General features: G+C 56.5%; 6 protein-coding genes across 6 annotated transcripts; 3 read left to right on the top strand and 3 right to left on the bottom strand.

Annotated features, from left to right (window-relative positions):
* Positions 1–168: 168 nt before the first annotated feature.
* On the top strand, positions 169–940 carry J3D65DRAFT_632143 (uncharacterized protein). The gene has a single exon (XM_066800985.1). The coding sequence runs from the start codon at positions 342–344 to the stop codon at positions 666–668; it is 327 nt and encodes a 108-aa protein (XP_066653056.1). The 5' UTR covers positions 169–341; the 3' UTR covers positions 669–940.
* Positions 941–3,919: 2,979 nt separating this feature from the next.
* Positions 3,920–6,802, bottom strand: J3D65DRAFT_467385 (uncharacterized protein). Its single transcript, XM_066796485.1, has 2 exons — positions 4,992–6,802; positions 3,920–4,898 (listed from the first exon to the last, which is right to left on the bottom strand). Exons 1-2 carry the CDS (start codon positions 6,614–6,616, stop codon positions 4,148–4,150), a joined length of 2,376 nt encoding a protein of 791 aa, XP_066653055.1. The 5' UTR covers positions 6,617–6,802; the 3' UTR covers positions 3,920–4,147.
* J3D65DRAFT_467384 (uncharacterized protein) lies at positions 6,803–7,849 on the bottom strand. Its single transcript, XM_066796484.1, has one exon. It carries the CDS (start codon positions 7,538–7,540, stop codon positions 6,989–6,991), a length of 552 nt encoding a protein of 183 aa, XP_066653054.1. The 5' UTR covers positions 7,541–7,849; the 3' UTR covers positions 6,803–6,988.
* J3D65DRAFT_647058 (CaaX prenyl proteinase Rce1) lies at positions 7,814–9,014 on the top strand (the record flags this gene model as incomplete). The annotated part of the gene is made up of 3 exons (XM_066802318.1): positions 7,814–7,876; positions 7,925–8,305; positions 8,367–9,014. The coding sequence occupies 3 exons, from the start codon at positions 7,814–7,816 to the stop codon at positions 9,012–9,014; spliced, it is 1,092 nt and encodes a 363-aa protein (XP_066653053.1).
* Positions 9,015–12,964: 3,950 nt separating this feature from the next.
* J3D65DRAFT_467348 (uncharacterized protein) lies at positions 12,965–14,417 on the bottom strand. Its single transcript, XM_066796483.1, has 3 exons — positions 14,286–14,417; positions 14,115–14,229; positions 12,965–14,026 (listed from the first exon to the last, which is right to left on the bottom strand). The coding sequence occupies exons 1-3, from the start codon at positions 14,325–14,327 to the stop codon at positions 13,170–13,172; spliced, it is 1,014 nt and encodes a 337-aa protein (XP_066653052.1). The 5' UTR covers positions 14,328–14,417; the 3' UTR covers positions 12,965–13,169.
* Positions 14,040–15,327, top strand: J3D65DRAFT_632134 (uncharacterized protein). The gene is made up of 2 exons (XM_066800984.1): positions 14,040–14,229; positions 14,286–15,327. Exon 2 carries the CDS (start codon positions 14,508–14,510, stop codon positions 15,171–15,173), a length of 666 nt encoding a protein of 221 aa, XP_066653051.1. The 5' UTR covers positions 14,040–14,229; positions 14,286–14,507; the 3' UTR covers positions 15,174–15,327.
* Positions 15,328–16,720: the final 1,393 nt, after the last annotated feature.

The raw sequence follows: 16,720 nt of genomic DNA, 5'->3' as shown, positions 1-16,720 counted from the left end.
ATCGGGGGAAACAAACAACAAGCCGCAAGGCATGCATTTGCATGGATTGGCGCCACGGTCGTTTTCTTGGTTCTTTTGTTTCTGGCTCTGCGTTCTGGCTTCCTTCGTCTTTTGCTTGCCTCATCAACTATCTGTATCTGCTTGCTGCTTTTGCTTCGGCTCTGTGTCCTGCATTTTTTAGACGCGCGTCCTTTTCTCGCCACCACTGTGTGTTTGTACTGTAGCTCGAGAGCGACCATCAGATACGTATCTCTATGTTTGGCTTTCGGGTCCTCGATACTCCTTGTCCTACAATTTGCTGGCGTGAAATGTCTTGTATACTGTCCGTCGTCGTCGTTTAGATGTGGCAGCACCAATTGCTCAGCCTCCTTCTCCTTGCCTGGCTCTGCTGGCCTTTGCTTGTACGAGCAGTGATGGTGGTGGTGTTGGTTCCGCTCGCTCGGGGCGTGCCGTCTTTTCCGATCCTGCGCCCTTGGTCATCGTGGTTGCAAGTGCAGCGCCAATCTTTGAGTCGATGGCTGGGACCATTTTGTTGCTGGTGGGACTTTGTCGAATGCGGGGATGACAGGTCTGTTTCGACGTCAGTGTTTTGTGGTGCTCAACTTTGGACACGCCGTCATGACGACATATCTGGCTGTTCCAGTGGGGAGTATGGCGAGCAGTCTTGAAGCTTTTGCTGATGTCCCTTCCAAAAGTAAGAGTAGTTGTTGGCTGTTGTCGAAGTTCTTCTGTGGTTGCGGCGCAAGGGGCATCTCTCACACGCAGTGCAAGCTCTCCTCCAACAGACAATTGAACTCGATCGAACAGAAATCTGCACTCTCCGACCCATACTAATTTCTACCTTCGGAATCAACAGCTACAAGTTTCACGATATTTCCGGCAAACGATGACGACAACAACAATGATGCAAACAACCAAACAGAAAAACGATGCATCTTCTTCCCCACTGACACCAGTCAAACAGTCACGCACGAGGCAAACCAGACAAACAGGCGCAGAAACGAGAGAGAGAAAGAGCTCGTGCTCGTGCCCAAGCACCCAGGCTTCCATGCTCCCCACCCACCTACACACGCACCCGACCCCACACCTCCGCCACTCCCTTACTTCAAACATCACGTCACGCCCTTCATTGCCCAGACTAGCCCGCCCCGCTCGAGGTGCTGGCTTGGGTATATCACTTACCGCCGCAGTCGGGAAATAATTCTCGAATCGGAAGGTTTGCCACGCCGGGCCTACGTAAGCGGTGGATGGTGGGTGCCGCAGGCAGGCAAGCAAGCGGGCAGGCAAGGCAGAAAAAAAGTCACGATCCTGCAATACAGCTTCGACAAGAATGCGCCACCACCGCCGTGAATGAGGAGTGCATGGCCGTCCTTTCCTCGGCAGCAAGCCGCGCGCCGGGTGTGAGCGGATACATCCACAGGCAGGCAGACAGGCAGACAGGCAGACAGACAGACAAACGAGCAGACAGATGGACGGACGGCTGCTTCCGTCTGTTGCTGTCGGCGCCCTTGCTTGAAGATTCGCGGGTGGCTGCTTGCTTGCTTGCGTCGTCCACTTGCTTCTGCATGCACGCAGGCAGGCAGATAGGCCGGGCTGGCTGGCTGGCTCACTGTCTTGGGGCTTTGTCGTCGACCGCCATTGCTGTTGCCTGGCTCGTCCCGCGAGAAAGATAGAGAGAGAGACGAAGGAAATGGTAAGCTGTCCAGGCCGCTCCATGCCGCTCATGTCGCACCGCCCATTGTTGTCTGATCAGGTGCCATAGTGTCGTGTTGCTCCTGTCTCTCGCTGTATGGGAGCTAGGAAAGAGCTTCCATGGTGAGTTGATCTGCGGCAAAGCTCCACCTGCATATTACGTTATAAGAAGAAGCTATTCAACTCTGGACAGATGGGAACGGAGAAGACCATTACCACCAACACTTCCCCAAGAAGACCGTAATCCAGCGCCTCAGCGGCGCGCGCGCACAGTCTGACCAACATCGCCTTTCCCCCCTCTTTCGCCAATATCCCACTTGCCTGTCTGGTCATTCGTCGTCCATCTGTCTCAGTCGACTCGATCAATGGCCAGGCCCACGGACAGGTAGATACACAGGGTCTAGATCAACAAGACCCTCGCGTGCGCTCAAAACAGACGAGAGCGAGCGAGCCACCAGGGTCTGGACACGGTCCCCTTGGCGCGGCGCGGCTCGGCTCGACGTGACTTGACATGACAGTGTGCGTCAAGAGTGGTCTGGAAGAGACGACGGTCTAGAAAAGCTGGCCAGACGGCCTCATTGATGCAACACAGTGCGTCTTGGGTGGTCTTGGCTTTGGCTTTGTTGGTGAGAGATTTGGGGGAGATGAGTGACAGGCGGACAAAGAAAGACGTAAAACTGATCAGAGAAGGAGAGGAGAGCGACGTGACGTTAGGTGGTAGTAGTAAAACAAGATAGCCAAGCCAACCTAGCAACGAGTGTGTCTGTCTTACCCGCGATTTTTGCCTTGCCTTCTCTCCAGCCGGCAGTGAAGTGAATGATTGGATTAACGGCTGGCCAGCAACCCAGCCGGCAGAAGGCGACGGACAAGGTAGACACGCATGCAGGGCACAAACAAAGCGGCGCGGCCCGTCCGTCGCCCATCCATCCATCCATACATCCTATGTCATTGTCTCAATGCTTGGGCAGAAGTCATGGAGACGTGTCTTTGACCCTCGCTCGCGCCCACCAACAGAGCGAGAAACAGAAAGCTGTTGCTGGCTGGATGAGACACGGGACAAAGAGGTCAGACACCAACGGCGCGGGTAAACGCTCCGAGACGGAACAAGCGCCCATGGCAGGGTCTGGAGATGCTTGGTTTCGAGGACGCGAGGCGGAAAGTTGCCTAGATCGACGTCAGGGTTTTGGGGTTGCGTGCGTCAGGCTGGGATTGCACGAGTGCCGTGGGACTACAGGACTAGTGATGTAAAGAAGAGGCTGGTGGGAAGAGTCGATTGGTTTGGTCAAGGAAAATGTCGCAAGGCAGGATGAACGGCCTAAAAGGCGTCGAACTGAAGAATCGATAAAGCAAAAGATTTAGATAATCGAGAAATAGCAAGCCAATGCGTTGTTTAGACTAGATCGAGGTGCGTGCAATGGTGCCCCTCGCGATTAGATGGGAATTCGATGCCTCCTTCGCGAGACGAAAGATGTAGAGCGGCGATAGGGGGGTCAAGGGCGCACAGACTTGCAGCCAATGCCCCCTGAACAGAGCAGCCTTGGGTTTCTGACGCCCTCACTATGACCCTCATATGTAGTCTTGCGCTCATCACATGAATTTAGTAATCCAGATGTGTAATCAGCATCAACCACTTGCAATTCGATTATTCCCTGCCTGCCAGTGACCACCAGCTGCCCCGGTTGTAGATTTCAGGCTCTCACCCTGCAACAGCCAGCACACCCCACCTCCACCCCCGCACTATGAGCCAAGATTCAACGGTCAAACTTTGCCCTCTCAGGCATCCACCACTGATGCGTCGCACTGTCGAACCCAGAATCTGACAAAGTTGCGACCAAAGAAATAAACAACCGTCTACTATGCAGACAAACATGTAACAAGAGCCGTGGGTATCAGCCAGCAAGCACTGCAGCAAGCCAAAACGCGCCCATGCCGATCTACAACAGTACAAGAGTACAAATGACATAGCACAGAGCAGTGCAAACGAGTCGGTAGGCAGCATGTGTGCACAAGGGCATCACGGAGCCTTAGGTCCGACTGCCAAATGCCGGATTTAAATGCAGAGCAGTGAAACAAACCCAACGGAAGAACAAACTCCAAGCAAGAATGGCAAATTGCAAGACTCCTCTTGCAGAATCTGTGCGCAGAGAGACCAAAGCATGGAGAAGCATAAACTGAGTCAAGGAAATGAGGAAGCGTGGAGCTGTTGGTGGCCGGAAGTTGGCACTCGGAAAACCACAAGGAAAAAATGGCGAAGAGATGTATGAACTGGTGCTGAAAAAGCGCCAGAGAGCAACGAGAAGACTCAAGACGAAAGGGAGATGGAGGTGCGTGACGTGGCACATGAGACGTGGAAAAATGAAAAAAGGAGAAAAAACCAAGGGTATATGCCACCACTCATGTGTCGCACCTAGCGGGAAATGAGAAAATATGCAACAATTTTTGGAACGCAAGACCGTTACAGTTCCGCTGTTAGCGCAACGGCGACCACAGCTGCAATGACTGCGATGCCCAGCACCGCAAAGCAGCGGTTGACGCGTCGCCACCACAACGCCTTGCGCCATTTGCGCTCTTCCATTTCCAAGTCCCGGTCGCTCCATTGAAGTTCTCCCTCGACGTCTGTCGTCACCTCCTGCTCTTTGCCTCTTTCTGCGCGCGATTGAGGGTCGTATTCTTCGCCAGGTCGCGGACCGATGGGCAGAAAGGCTCCAATCACCCAAGTGAGCGGCATGACGAAGCCGAGGCAGAACATGAGAATGAACTTGTTGGATTTTTGGCCGCGTCCAGTGAAGAGGTGGCCGAAAGCCGTGTCAATGCTCGGTACCGTCCATATGCTTAGGGCGGCGCTTCTGCGATCTTTGCGGAGGTGTGGTACATAAGTCTCGGGACGGCCGCTTGCGCCAGAGTTGATTTCGTCCATGCTACGGTGGCTGGCAGACCCGTGACGGTCTCTTGATCTTGGTGGAATGGTGTTGATTCCAGAATCTTGCGACGACGAAATGTTACGGAGGTGAGAAGCTTTGGATCGTTGGTTCTTGAGTGGACGTTGTCGCGGAGACCAAATGGGATTGACCGGGAACGTGGATTCGGTGGGAGAGCGGCTAGCACCGCTCTGCATCGTCCCTGACCGAGAATGGCGGGAGGCCGAGCTTGATGTACTGTCACTAACCGTGCCAAATGACGTGCGGTCACCGTTGCGATAGTAAAATCTAAAGATAGCCGTTAGTTATTTTTTCTGGGCCTTTCTAAATGACGCGCGGCCCTTTTGTCGGGGCCAAAGCTTGCAAAGTGGGGAAGCTTACCTTGCCCACGACGGCAAACTGTTCAAAAACAAACTTGTATAAGAACTACGCTCAGAGAGTGCAGTATCTGGTCGTCCATCACTGGAATTCCTGCTCAGCATCCCTGACCGCGATGGGCGCAAGTTGTGCTGATTGAGCTCTGGAACCGTATCGGCACCCTCACTCGAATCTGGACGAGCTTCTGGAAGCACCCCATTCTTTGGAGTAAACTGAGGGCGTTGGCCGGCAGACGGCTCGCTCGGTGTGGAGGGCAGACCGTTCGATGGCCCTGAGGAAGGGCCCATTTGGGACGAGCCATAACTTCCCAAAGTCTGCCGTCTATGCGATTGGCTCGCCCCGCTTAGAGCAAGCGTACTCGCCACCGACCCCGTCCGCGGTTCGGACGCCGACTCAATGGTCGACAGAGGAGGGCTCCATCTGTAGTATCCGCTGTGCGTCGTCATACGGTATGGCCGCTGGAAGCGCTCGGACCCTGGACCAGAAAAGGGCTCGTGGATAACGGTATCGTCTTCGTCGTCTTCGTGCCTCGAATCATGTGTGGGACTGACCGGTGACGAGTCTGGCCGGCTGTGGTGGATGACGGTATCGTCAAAGTCGTCGGATTGTGCCAAGGATTGTTCCGACTCTTTTCTGGCGGGACTCCTCAGCTGCGCTGACGACTTTTTCCTCAGAATTGTTTGACCAGTCTGCCCACTCCGAATGCTATTGCTTCCCCGAGTGGGAGGTCGTTCAGGAGAGTGGTCGTTGTCGCGGGAAGGGGTTCTCTCATGCGGGGCGACGTTCAGGCTAGCCCACGAGCTCTTTCGGCTTTCCGAATCCTTACCGCGGGTTGGCGGCCTCTCGGCGGATGTGTGCTCGGTGAAGCTAGTCGCCCACGAAGTGTCGGGGTCTTGATCGTGGTAGGTGACAGTGGGGGCAGAAGAATCCGAAGACACGAGAGAGGGTTGAGAGCCGCGTTCAGTCAGCTCTAGGGCGGGTTCCAACGAAGGCGCGTGGGATCCTGAAGCGGTCGAGGTGGAGGTAACTATGGGACGAATGGTCGGACCAACGTTACGAGTGTCGTCGTGGGCTACACCTAGGCTACCAAAGCTGTCGTGCTTGCGGTCTGAAAAGGGTATCGGCGACGTGGGGGGCGTCGTCCCCTGTGAGAATCTGGTAGAGGCCGTGGGGGAAAAAGCTGATGTCAGCGTGTTCAACGTGTCTGCGTCCGAGTTGTGGGTCGAAGTTGAGGCGCGGTTAGATTGAGAGGTCTGCCTTGGCAGTGGCGCGAGGTTTTCTTTGCTACGAACTTCGTAATTGGACACCATTTGCCTGACAAAAGAACTAGCGCTCGAGGCAGCCCGGGAATTGGTTGAATGAGTGTCATCTGAAACCACAGAGTCCCGGTCGTTGACGCGGGATCCTTGCGCAGGGTCTGGCGAAAGTGCATGCGACGGGGTACCGGCAGGCGGAGGCCGAGGTTTGTCCTGTATGGGAGAGCCCGGGTCCTCGACTACTCGAATGGTCGGGCGCGTGGCGGCGTTGAGTTGATTTTGGCGCGGCGGCTGGCGCGGGGAGGTCGACCGTGCGTCATGGGGAGATGAAGGAGAAGACGGACGGACATCCGCATCAGGCCGGTAGGACATGTTCTCAGGGCCTTGAAGCTAACGAAGCAGAGCAGGGCCGGGCCGCAGAGACATTAAAAAATTACTTGCATGCGGCGGCTGAAGGAGGGGTAGTTGGGTGGGATGACGAAATTGGAGAAAATCAAAAAAAAAAAAAAAAATGTAAAAAGAATGGAAGATAATCGATAGTCTGAAGAGAAAGCGACAGGCGGCGGCTAGGCGCGCATGCTCAAGGAGAGGAGGCGGTTAGAAGGCAAACGCCAGGGGGGCGGCGATTAGGGGGCGTGAGAGGCGGCGACGGTAGGAGGTTCAGGTGGTTGTAAGGGCTGACGGCGGGTGCTGGTGGCTGTATATAGGCCTTGTCGTCAGGAGAGAGGGCGCAGAGCCTCAGCTTCAGTCGGCCAGCGCAACGAGACGACGGGGCTTTTCTCTCTGCGCAGGCAGGGCGCTGGCCAGGGCGCGATACAGGCAAGATGCCGGCGCTTGATGGTTGCGAGGCGAGGCTTGGTTGAGGGGGAGCGAGGGCAAGCTGTGGTGTTTTGTCGAGTGGAAGTGAAGTGACTGATGAGAGGATGGAGGTGAGATTGCAGCGAGTCGCCGTGAGCGAATCGACAGGCGAGCGCTGGAGCCTTTGTGGCAGACGTGCAGCGGGTCTTGATGCATCGTCGCCGAGATTGAGCTTGATCGGACATGGGGCGTGATCGAAGCGGTAGTCGTGTCCGACAGCCATGCCATGCACAGCCAGCCGACAAACGCGACTAGCTGGTCGGTAGCTGTGCTAGCGGCTCGTAGCTGTATGTTGTGCTGGGTCCAGTTGGTTTGTTGGTTGGTTGGTTTCCGTTGGAGAGGTGAGGCGGGCCAGACGCAAGGGCCACCTCTCCTCCGCCTCTGCCTCCGCCTCCGCCTGCCGCCCGCCATGACATGACGATGCAGCGGAAACATCATCAACACCACGACCTTCTGCCCACCTCGAGCTCCGCCCACAGCCAGGTCTCTGTCCTCGCCCTAGCCACTGCTCCTCTCCGCCGCGGAGCTGACCATGGCGCCCATCAACTTCCTCCAGCGCCTCAAGCTCCGCATCAACAAAGCCCCCGGTGCGTGTCTTTTTGCTATTGTGGACCTGCCATTGTTGCTGTGCGGCTGCAATTGACTCTCCACCGCTCCCGCTTCCACCACCTGTACCCTTGCATCCCAGATACATACCGCGTCTTTACTGACATGGCCGTTTCACCAGTCCCCACCGCACCTGCCATCTCCCCGCGCTCTGCTGCGCTGCTGTCTGTACGTTTCGCCGACCTCACTCCCGCCTCCCGCTAACACCTCGCCCAGGTCCTCTTCACAGTCATCTACGTGGTCCCTTTTTACCTCTCCAAGACCACGAGGCCCTCTCAAACCCTTCACCGAGATGCTCCTTCGGTGATCCGCGCTCGTATTCGCGCCGTGACATCCTCGTGCATCGTTAGCACCCTCATAACTCTCTACGTCCTGTTCCACCACGGCCATGCGACCCTCCCCGAGGCTCTGCACTACCTTGGATGGTGGCCAATTTCGGTCCCTGACATTTTCAAAACCATACTGTTGCTGTGCGTCCTCTTCGCCGGTCCTCTGTTCGAGTATGGAGTAGTCGACGGAGAGTGGCGCAATTGGATCAAAGGAAGGCACGTCAACGAGACGCTGAGCAGCTGGATCGGGTGGCGCAACTTTGTTGCTGTACGTATTCTTTGACCCGGCCCCAACATGCAACCCCTGACCTAACCACCCCTTCCGACAGGGTCCCACGACCGAAGAGCTCGTCTGGCGCAGTCTGCTTGTCCCGCTCCATCTCTACGCACACGTCTCCCCCAGCGCCGTCGTCTTTACCACGCCCCTCTACTTTGGCATTGCCCACGTCCACCACTACTATGAGTTTCGCCTGACGCATCCGCACACGGGACCCCTGGCCGCTCTTTTCCGCTCCCTCTTCCAATTCACCTACACGTCGCTCTTTGGCTTCTTCGCTGCCTTTGTCTTTCTGCGCACGGCTTCTCTCCCCGCCGCCATCGCCGCTCACTCCTTTTGCAACTGGATGGGATTGCCGCGCCTCTGGGGCCGCGTCGCGCCGCCGACAGACCCCTTTGACGAGCCCGTCGCCGCCTCGGTCGAAGCCGTATCCATTGGCCCCGCCGGCGTTGATGGCGAAGGCAAACGCTTCGATGGCCCGGTGAATGGCAGATGCACCAAGTGCGACGGTGACCGCTGCAACAAGTGCGGTGGAAAGAATAGCGGTGGCGCCAGTGGTGAGGCTCACGTGGCATGGACAGTAGCATACTACATCCTGCTCGTGGCCGGAGCACTTGGCTTTTACAAACTGCTCTGGACACTAACGGAGAGCGAGAGCGCGCTCGTAGTGTTTGGTGCCTCGGGGGAGAAGGCGACGTAAAACAGCAGCTGTCAGGGATACGAGGTGCGGATGTAATGACTGACGACCAGCTGGAGTAATGACGCGACTGAAAAAGGTCTCTGTGCAAAAAGAAGGCGGGAACAAATTTTCTGCTCGCTTGCTCTCATTTGGCGCAATATGGGCGGATCATGACCTCATTCACTTGGAAACGAGGAGTCGGGTTCGAGTCTTTCGCAGCTATATTCCAGCCGTCTGTAGCATCTAATCATATAATGAGTCCATCCGGCTTCGGGGGGCGGAGCAATCGACTTGGCTTTACCGAAGTCGTTGGCGTCTTTCACTGCCTCGAGTTCTATTGGCCAATCGCCCATGTAGCGTCTGTCCTCCGAAGTTGCTCTGCAAGCGACGGCGGTGGGGGCACTGCGGCCATGCCGCCCCGAGCATGTAGGAGGAATGAGGAGCTTGAGAGCTTGAGAGTGAGCAAGCTCCGAAGACAGAATCGGAGTGGGGATTGTCGGGATGTAAACTTGTACCCCTTGGTGTCAGGGGTTCAATTGGACGCCAAACCTTTCTCCGTCGCGCTGGTTGACAGACGGCACTGGCCAAGGAGGTTTCGCCCACTCTGTGTTCCAACGGCCCTATGCATGCGGTCTGATATCCCGACGAGCGTGCGGGCGAGCAGCCAGACACGCCGTCGCCAAGGAAGGAGAGGTGGGAGAAGGGCGCGGAATGAAGATTGAAAGGAAGAAAGCCTTGTTACATGTTGTACCCTACCTTGCCACGCTATGCTACACAGAAGACGCCGCGGGACTTACTGACGGACACTGACGGACTGATACTTCGACGCATCGCGCTTGTCTACCCTTACCGGATTTTTAAAGGATCTAGGTTTTCCGTGTAATTACTGTCGTTTCAGTGAGTGACTGGTTGGATTTTCGTGTCTCCCTCGTGATCTTGGTTTGATCGCTTCTTTTCGTGCGGAGCCTGAGTGACCGCTCGATTGAGCGGCTGACCGTTGTACGGTTGTGGATTTGTCGAAATTGCTCTTGATTCTCTGGTGGAGGACGGCGAATTGGATCGGGGGGGGGAGGGGGGGGGGGGGGGGGGGGGGTGGGTGAGATGACTGAGTCTTTCCGACGCGTGTGCATGTGGGCGGGGGATGGGGAGAGCCGAGGGGTATACAACGAAAAGCTTCAACAACCGTGGGTCTTTGGAGAGAGGTCACTTAAATGGAGTCAGTCGGAGAAATGTGTGGATTTCTGCCTGACCCTACATACTTCCCACGTAGCAGTCCAGGACCAGTCTTACTGCCTTCGCGCACGACGCACAGAGACAGGCCGCACGACACTCTATCAATCTACACTCGCCTTAGTCTTCAGCAAGCCTTAGCTCCCATCGATTCATCCATCCATCCTCAATCAATCTCCCTTGCACACTTCCCCAATAACTACAGCACAGCCACAAACCCATTAGGCAAGCCAGGCAGCCCGCCCAGTCACTTTCAACTGCTAAGACCAACCCCCAACCCCGGCCAACGGGCTCTCAAATTACCAGGCTGGCTGCACCCTACAGGAAACAGGGAGAGAGGGAGAGAAAGAGAGAGAGAGCGAGCCTTATTTCCGTATTCCGGCATCCATCTCTCCTCTCCAGTCTTCACATGATAACGACCGAGACAAGAAAACCGTAATAAATGGACGCAGTGCGGCGTGACGCGGTATGGTACAAAAGTGCATGTACTCCGCATGCGGGTTGGCGCACACGTGCCTATGGATAAATACTGTAGCCAAGCCCGCCCTGATTATTACAGCACGCCTGCCTGCCTGCCTGCCTGCCCGCTAACCAGCCGTTTGGTCGACGACTGGGTCCTGGGTACTGGGGTCAAGGAAGCAGCTTGCGTACGCACGTAAGAAACGAACGAACGGACCTACCAGTGTGCTTGCTTGCACGCACGCGCGCGGTACGGGAATAATCATCATCGTCGCGGACTCGTGGCTCAGCGCAGATAACGGTATCCGCAAATCAGCAGATTGGCAGACAGATAGGCAATCAGGCAAGCAGGGTCATCTCAAACTCAACAATGTTAAGAAGTGCGGAAACAAACCGCGCGACCTCAATCATCAAGGTCAGTGAATGAATGCATGGACGCGGGGTTGGGATGTGTGTGTGTGTGTGTGGGGGTCGGGATGGGATGAGAGGGGATGGGACACCGCACCCAGGCTCCCCGAACCGAACGGGAAAGACGGGACGCGGACGGGAGTGACCTAGCGAGGCGCAAGGGGGAGGAAGATCCCGTCCGAAGCCAGGTTTTTCCGCTCGTTCGTTCGTTGGACGTGTGTATGTGTCTGGGTATTTACGTAGGTTTGTTTCTTTTTGGTCCGTCTGTTGAGTTCGCGGTTATTCGGCGCGTGCGCGGTGGCTTCAGCTATTAAGCCGCAGCGCAGCTTGTTCGCATCCGTGGCGTTCATTTTCATTGGCGAGGGTTTGTTTGGTGAGGGAAACCATGCGGAGCGGCGAAGGAGACAAGAAGACCGGATCTCACCGTCTGGCCGTCGTCGTCTTTGTGGCTGGCTTCAGTAGTTAGTGCCATACGTAAAGACTCGACGTAAAAGAAGAGTGGGTGAAGGACTGGATGGGCGTCGAAGGGAAAAAAGGTTTATGCTCGGCGACATTCAAATGGTTAATAGAGCGCCGCCGGCGGGCAGATGCGGTGCACGACCAATTGGATCCAAGGCACGTCATTCCGCTGAGAGTTAACATTGACCATGGGCGTTGGTTGGGCGTATATGTGTTTATGCGTATTCAGATAGGCCGCTGGCAGCTGAGAAAGAGAGGGGGAGCGTGCCGGGACCTGAGAGTTCCGGGGAGACGTCAGAGATGGCCGAAGCCTTTTTGTGCTTGGCTGGGGCCATGCTTGTTTGTCCGCTGTCAAATGACGTCTGTTGTGGTTGATGAGCGGTTGGACGAATGACAGACGCCCCCCAGGGACGAGTTTAAACTTCGCTTCAGCCAGACCTTCCGCGGACTTTTGGTCTGCTACTGGTCGTAAGGTCGCTCGGGTGGAGGCCTGAGGAAACAGCTGCAAGACTGTGAACCGGGAAGACTCCATGTCACATCGTTCAGCGCGCGGAGCGATCTGGATAACAGACTTTCAGGTTTGCTGTCTCGGTCAACACGTGGGACTCTTGAGAGGGGAGCCCTGGTGAGGCTGCGGTTGCGATCGTACATGTACCTGTACATGCATGGGTGCTGTAGACGAGATGGGAAAGGCTCATTGGTATCAGGCCACAAACGTCGTCGACCAAGGAGACCCGAGGTGGTGGTTTCGAGTCAGATTGGCGCAGCATCTGTCGTCAGTCCGGGGCCCCGGAAGTGAGATGTAAAGCGGGAGGGACGGGACGGGTTAGATAGGTAGCAGTCGAGTGGTCATTATGAAGTACCATGACATATGGTCCTCTCGGCACCCAACCTTCTTTTGGCGCGCCCTTTTAGGGTAAGATGCATACCTGATCTGGATGAGATCTACGCAGGGGAAGCTTGTCAAGTCGGCAAGAGTTTACATCCAAAGTTTGCTGCTGCTCGCGCTAAGCATACATTCTACACACATGCATTTCAGGACAATGAGAAGAGAAACCAAGGAAAGCAGGCGTGGACAGGAGAACGGAAGAAGGAAAAAGGTATTCTACAGGGCAACCCGCAAGACTTTTTATGTCCCCAAATGTCATGAGTAGATTGTTCCGCAAAGAGAGGCATGCTTCGTAGGCCGTGCGCTGGAGTTGCATAGACATACAGAATATGGAAAAGTTCGTAACAAGTAATATGAGCGCGTGAAACCGATGCGAATTAAGACAACTGCCGCTGCTAGCGCGACAGAGACCATTGGATCACACGCATTCTCGGTACTTGAGAATGAGAATCTTGGCCAGTCGGAGGCTGCGACGCCTGTAAAATGGGAGAGGGGTTAATGAAACGTACCATGGACAAGCGAGAAACGCGATTGGAAACACCGACGCCCTTGGTGGAGACAGCGCTAGAAACAGACATTTGCCGCGTAACGCTGCGTGGTTCTCATATCCGTGATTCCGTGAGGAGTTGAATTGGCGCTGGTTCGACCGTCTCGATCTTGGGCAGCCGTTCGTAGAACATCATTCTGGCCTCGCAAGGCATTATACACTGTAATTCGTCCGTATCGTCGCGTCATATGCCGACCGTGTCTTTGAATGAGCGCGGTGTTGCGCGACGCGACGGCTCTTCGCTGGGTTCTCTCGTAGCGCCGCTCTCTTTTTGCTCCCCGACAGGCGTCGAGCCTCGCGCCGGGGAGGGCCTTGAAATCAATCCTTCTCTTCTCTCCTCTGGCATCTGCGCGCCTGCCTCTGTGGACGGGCCTTCTTCCCATCTTTCTCGTTGGAGCGGTTGTAGCATTGGACCGGCAGCTTCGGTGCGTTCTGGCAGAGGTTTTCTTCCCAGCGGCTCGGCCTCGAACTCTCCCGCGCCTCTTCTCTCGCCTGCTGGCGCCGACATGACCATGCTGACGCTCATTTGATCAGACCTGGGCGCGGCCGTTACGGCTCCAGAGGCGGGTGTTCCAGGGCTTCCGCTGCTGGGCTTGTCTCCGGGACTGCCACTGCTCATCGTTGCTAGACTCGAGCGTTTGCTTTTTGGTGGCGGGTAGGGTTCGCCGCGAGCTGCCGCTTCGGCGGCTCGGGCCTGCGCCTCGGCCTTGGTTGGACGTCCGCGACGCTTTTTGCCTTCGCCGATTGATGGGCTCATGGCGTAGGCTGGTCTTGAGAGGACGTCCGAGGGATATGTATTTGGCGGGCGGGGCTGGAGGAGGCGGCCTTGGGGGGTGGAAATGTCGGGTGCTAGCGGGCGTTTTCGAGAAACATCTGCGGGAACTGCGTATACTGACGGCTGTTGCGGAGGCTGCTGTGGTGGTTGGTGTTGAGGATGCGGATAGTGGATGGGGCCTGCGCTGGCGCTACTGCGGGGATCTGTTGTCGAGTATTGGGCCGAAAGCTCCTGGAAAGCCATTTGGCATTGACGCAGAGAGCGGCCTTTAGGATGCATCAGCGACGCTGCGACTTGGGTGTTTTGAGACATGATCCGGGACCGCAAGAGGTCGGCGCGGAAGTGGTGGTATACCTTGGGGGAGGGCTATCTCGGCCCACTTGGGCTGGATGCCGGCATTCCTGATGAACTGAAAAAGGGTCTCGGACGACACTGGCGCAGCTTTCATTATTTCGGCGAGGAGGTAGACCTGGTGGGGGTTGGACAGCAGCTCAATGGGCAGTGGTTGGGGTCAAGACGGCGTACCTTTTCATGTTCGGCCCAAGGTATATCCCTCGAGGGTTCCATGGCGTGGATTGGAGCGTGATACGGAGAGGGAGGAAATGTAAAGTCTCAGGTCTATACGCTGGGGGGTCGATGCAGGCAGACTAAATGAGTAACAAGCGGATCACAAGGCCGACAAGAGATGCAGAGGCGCGCGCCAGAGGCCGGGCGGCGGGCTCGCTTTGAAGCAACGGGATCAAACGAATGAGCAGTGAGACTGAAACGAGCGTGTGGGAGCAAAGCAGCGTAGCTGGAGCGGTTGGAACAGCACGAGCTACATGCCTGCAGGCGGAGGGATGGCACAGCTCGACGGCATTGATTATTAGGATGATGGTGAAGCTGGGCAGTCGGGGCAGGCCATGGGGCGTGACGGTGGATTGTAGCGAGCGAAGAAGGAGAGAGAGAGAGAGAGAGAGAGAGAGAGAGAGAGAGGTGAGGACGGAAATGAGAGAGTCGAGTCGAGGGCGAGAGAGAAGAAGAGGAAGCGGTGACAGATGGGACGAAAGCAACAGAACTCTGAAAAAAAGACATGGATGGACGCTGGTGGAGGGCGCATGCCCCTGCCTCTGCAGCACCGCCATGGCGTGCATATGTCGCGCGTTAGTTTTTGGACCTCGTCGTCAACACCACCCACCTCACCTCACCTCTCGCCCGGGACGGGGACGGGGACGGACGCTAAAGCGGATCTGCCATGGCATGGCACCCAGCCAGTGCAGGCGGGGCGGGGGGGGCGTATTAGCTGCAGGCACCAGGAGAGGAGACTTTGTCGAGAGAGTCGATGCGATGGGCTCCAGCTGCAGCTTCTGTGGTGCGAGGACGGGCGGCGGGCTGCTGCCGGTGCCAGGGCCAGGGCTAGAGCACTGTTGCTAGCCAGGGCCAGGGCCAGTGCCAGGGTGCGACACGACCACGACCACGACGACGAGAGGTGCCATCCCCACTGCCATCAAATGTTCCCGACCACGACGACCACCAAGACCACCACCACCACCACGACTTGAGTTTCTCCCTCCCTCGCCATCCCCAACGCCCGTCGCAATCCTTCCCTCCCATGGCCGAGCACTGGCTTGTCGTCCGCCGCGTCGAAACTTTGACCCTCAATCTTAAGCTCAGTTTCACGCCTGTGCGGCGTCTCCGGTCTCAGCAGCTCCAGGGTCATGGGGATAGAGGCCTTGACCTCATCGACCTGTGCCTGGCCTGGGCTGATGATCATGTGCCGCTATTTTGGCCCGGTCCTGCTTTTGGCTTTTTGTTTTCCGCGAGCCCATCCACATGCTGTACTGTACAAACGAGGCTGACTCTTTATACTGCACACAAACTGCCGGCTCCCCATCGTACACCGTTGGCCTTGCATGCAGGGACTCGTCGCACCGCGACCTACCTTCTACCTACCTACCTACCTACCCACGTACAACTCCGCTGCCGAGCCCGCCCGCTGCCCAGGTACGGTACTGACATCAAAGCCGACCTCTGTGACCATCTGCATCGTCGGCACGTCCTACACTACACGACGGGGGAAACGGGCGAGTCCGTCCGCGCCCAACCGCCAAGTGCCGTAGCCACAGCGGGAGCCAAAACCACTGAGTAATCGGCGGTGCCAAGGGCGCAAATGCCACACCGGACGTCTCTACAGCCCTCTGCCCAGCTGTCTTCTGCCGGCTGCGTCCTCAGCCTTATCGCGTTTGCGGCCTGAATTATTGCCGCCAGAAATGCTGCCTCAGATGCATTCCTTCGTTCCTCTCTGGCCTGTTCGGTTCAACAGCTGTGCTGTTCCTGATCGCCGGCAGCCGTGCCGATTTGGTGCCACCTCCGCAGACGAGCCCCCGGTCTGAGGTGCAACCGCTGGTTACACACACGCCGGGCGTTTGGATGTCGTCGCTGAGCCTGCAAGGCACTCAGATGTCGGCGTCGCACCTGTTGTTTGGACGAGGCTTTGCTCGAATCCTTCAGATTTCAGAATTCGCCTGGCTTTTGCATTTTTAATTTGCTTGCCTCACGCCCTTTTGGCTCATTCCTGACCAGGCAGGCAGGCAGCAGCTCCCACTATCGCATACTTTTGCCAACCTTGTTTGTGTTCCGCAGCCCTCTGACGAAAAACGAACTTGTCCATGATGCACCCCTCGACCAAACGGGATTGGCCATCCACCCCTGCTCTCGGCTGCAAATCATGATACGCGACCAACGACGTTTGCACTATCGAGTCGTCCTTTATACGAGAGCTGATTACCGCGGGCCTCTACTCCCCGCTGACTTGTCGTCGTGGTTGGTCCAACAAAGAGTCGTGGCCCGATTACTTTAAGACGCCAGCTGTAGCACAGCCGCGAGGTGCCGTTCATTCCACCACAGTGCGTGTCGAGAGAAATGAGACTCTCACCGTCTGTCCGGGGCAATGAAAGATCACTTCCTAAGCGCATACAGTG

Source organism: Phyllosticta citribraziliensis (assembly GCF_038025025.1).
Source record: "Phyllosticta citribraziliensis strain CPC 17464 chromosome Unknown J3D65scaffold_9, whole genome shotgun sequence".
NCBI lineage: Eukaryota > Fungi > Ascomycota > Dothideomycetes > Botryosphaeriales > Phyllostictaceae > Phyllosticta > Phyllosticta citribraziliensis.
Note: the sequence above shows the minus strand (reverse complement) of the source record. Positions and strands in the feature narration are given on the sequence as shown.

Coding starts and splice junctions, on each gene's coding strand:
- J3D65DRAFT_632143 (XM_066800985.1), top strand. CDS start 342: ATGTGGCAGCACCAATTGCTCAGCCTCCTTCTCCTTGCCTGGCTCTGC.
- J3D65DRAFT_467385 (XM_066796485.1), bottom strand. CDS start 6,616: ATGTCCTACCGGCCTGATGCGGATGTCCGTCCGTCTTCTCCTTCATCT. Junction 4,899..4,991: donor AGTTTGCCGTCGTGGGCAAG/GTAAGCTTCCCC, acceptor GGCTATCTTTAG/ATTTTACTATCGCAACGGTG.
- J3D65DRAFT_467384 (XM_066796484.1), bottom strand. CDS start 7,540: ATGATGTTTCCGCTGCATCGTCATGTCATGGCGGGCGGCAGGCGGAGG.
- J3D65DRAFT_467348 (XM_066796483.1), bottom strand. CDS start 14,327: ATGGAACCCTCGAGGGATATACCTTGGGCCGAACATGAAAAG. Junction 14,230..14,285: donor CTTGGGCCGAACATGAAAAG/GTACGCCGTCTT, acceptor AACCCCCACCAG/GTCTACCTCCTCGCCGAAAT. Junction 14,027..14,114: donor CGAGATAGCCCTCCCCCAAG/GTATACCACCAC, acceptor TGCATCCTAAAG/GCCGCTCTCTGCGTCAATGC.
- J3D65DRAFT_632134 (XM_066800984.1), top strand. CDS start 14,508: ATGAGCAGTGAGACTGAAACGAGCGTGTGGGAGCAAAGCAGCGTAGCT.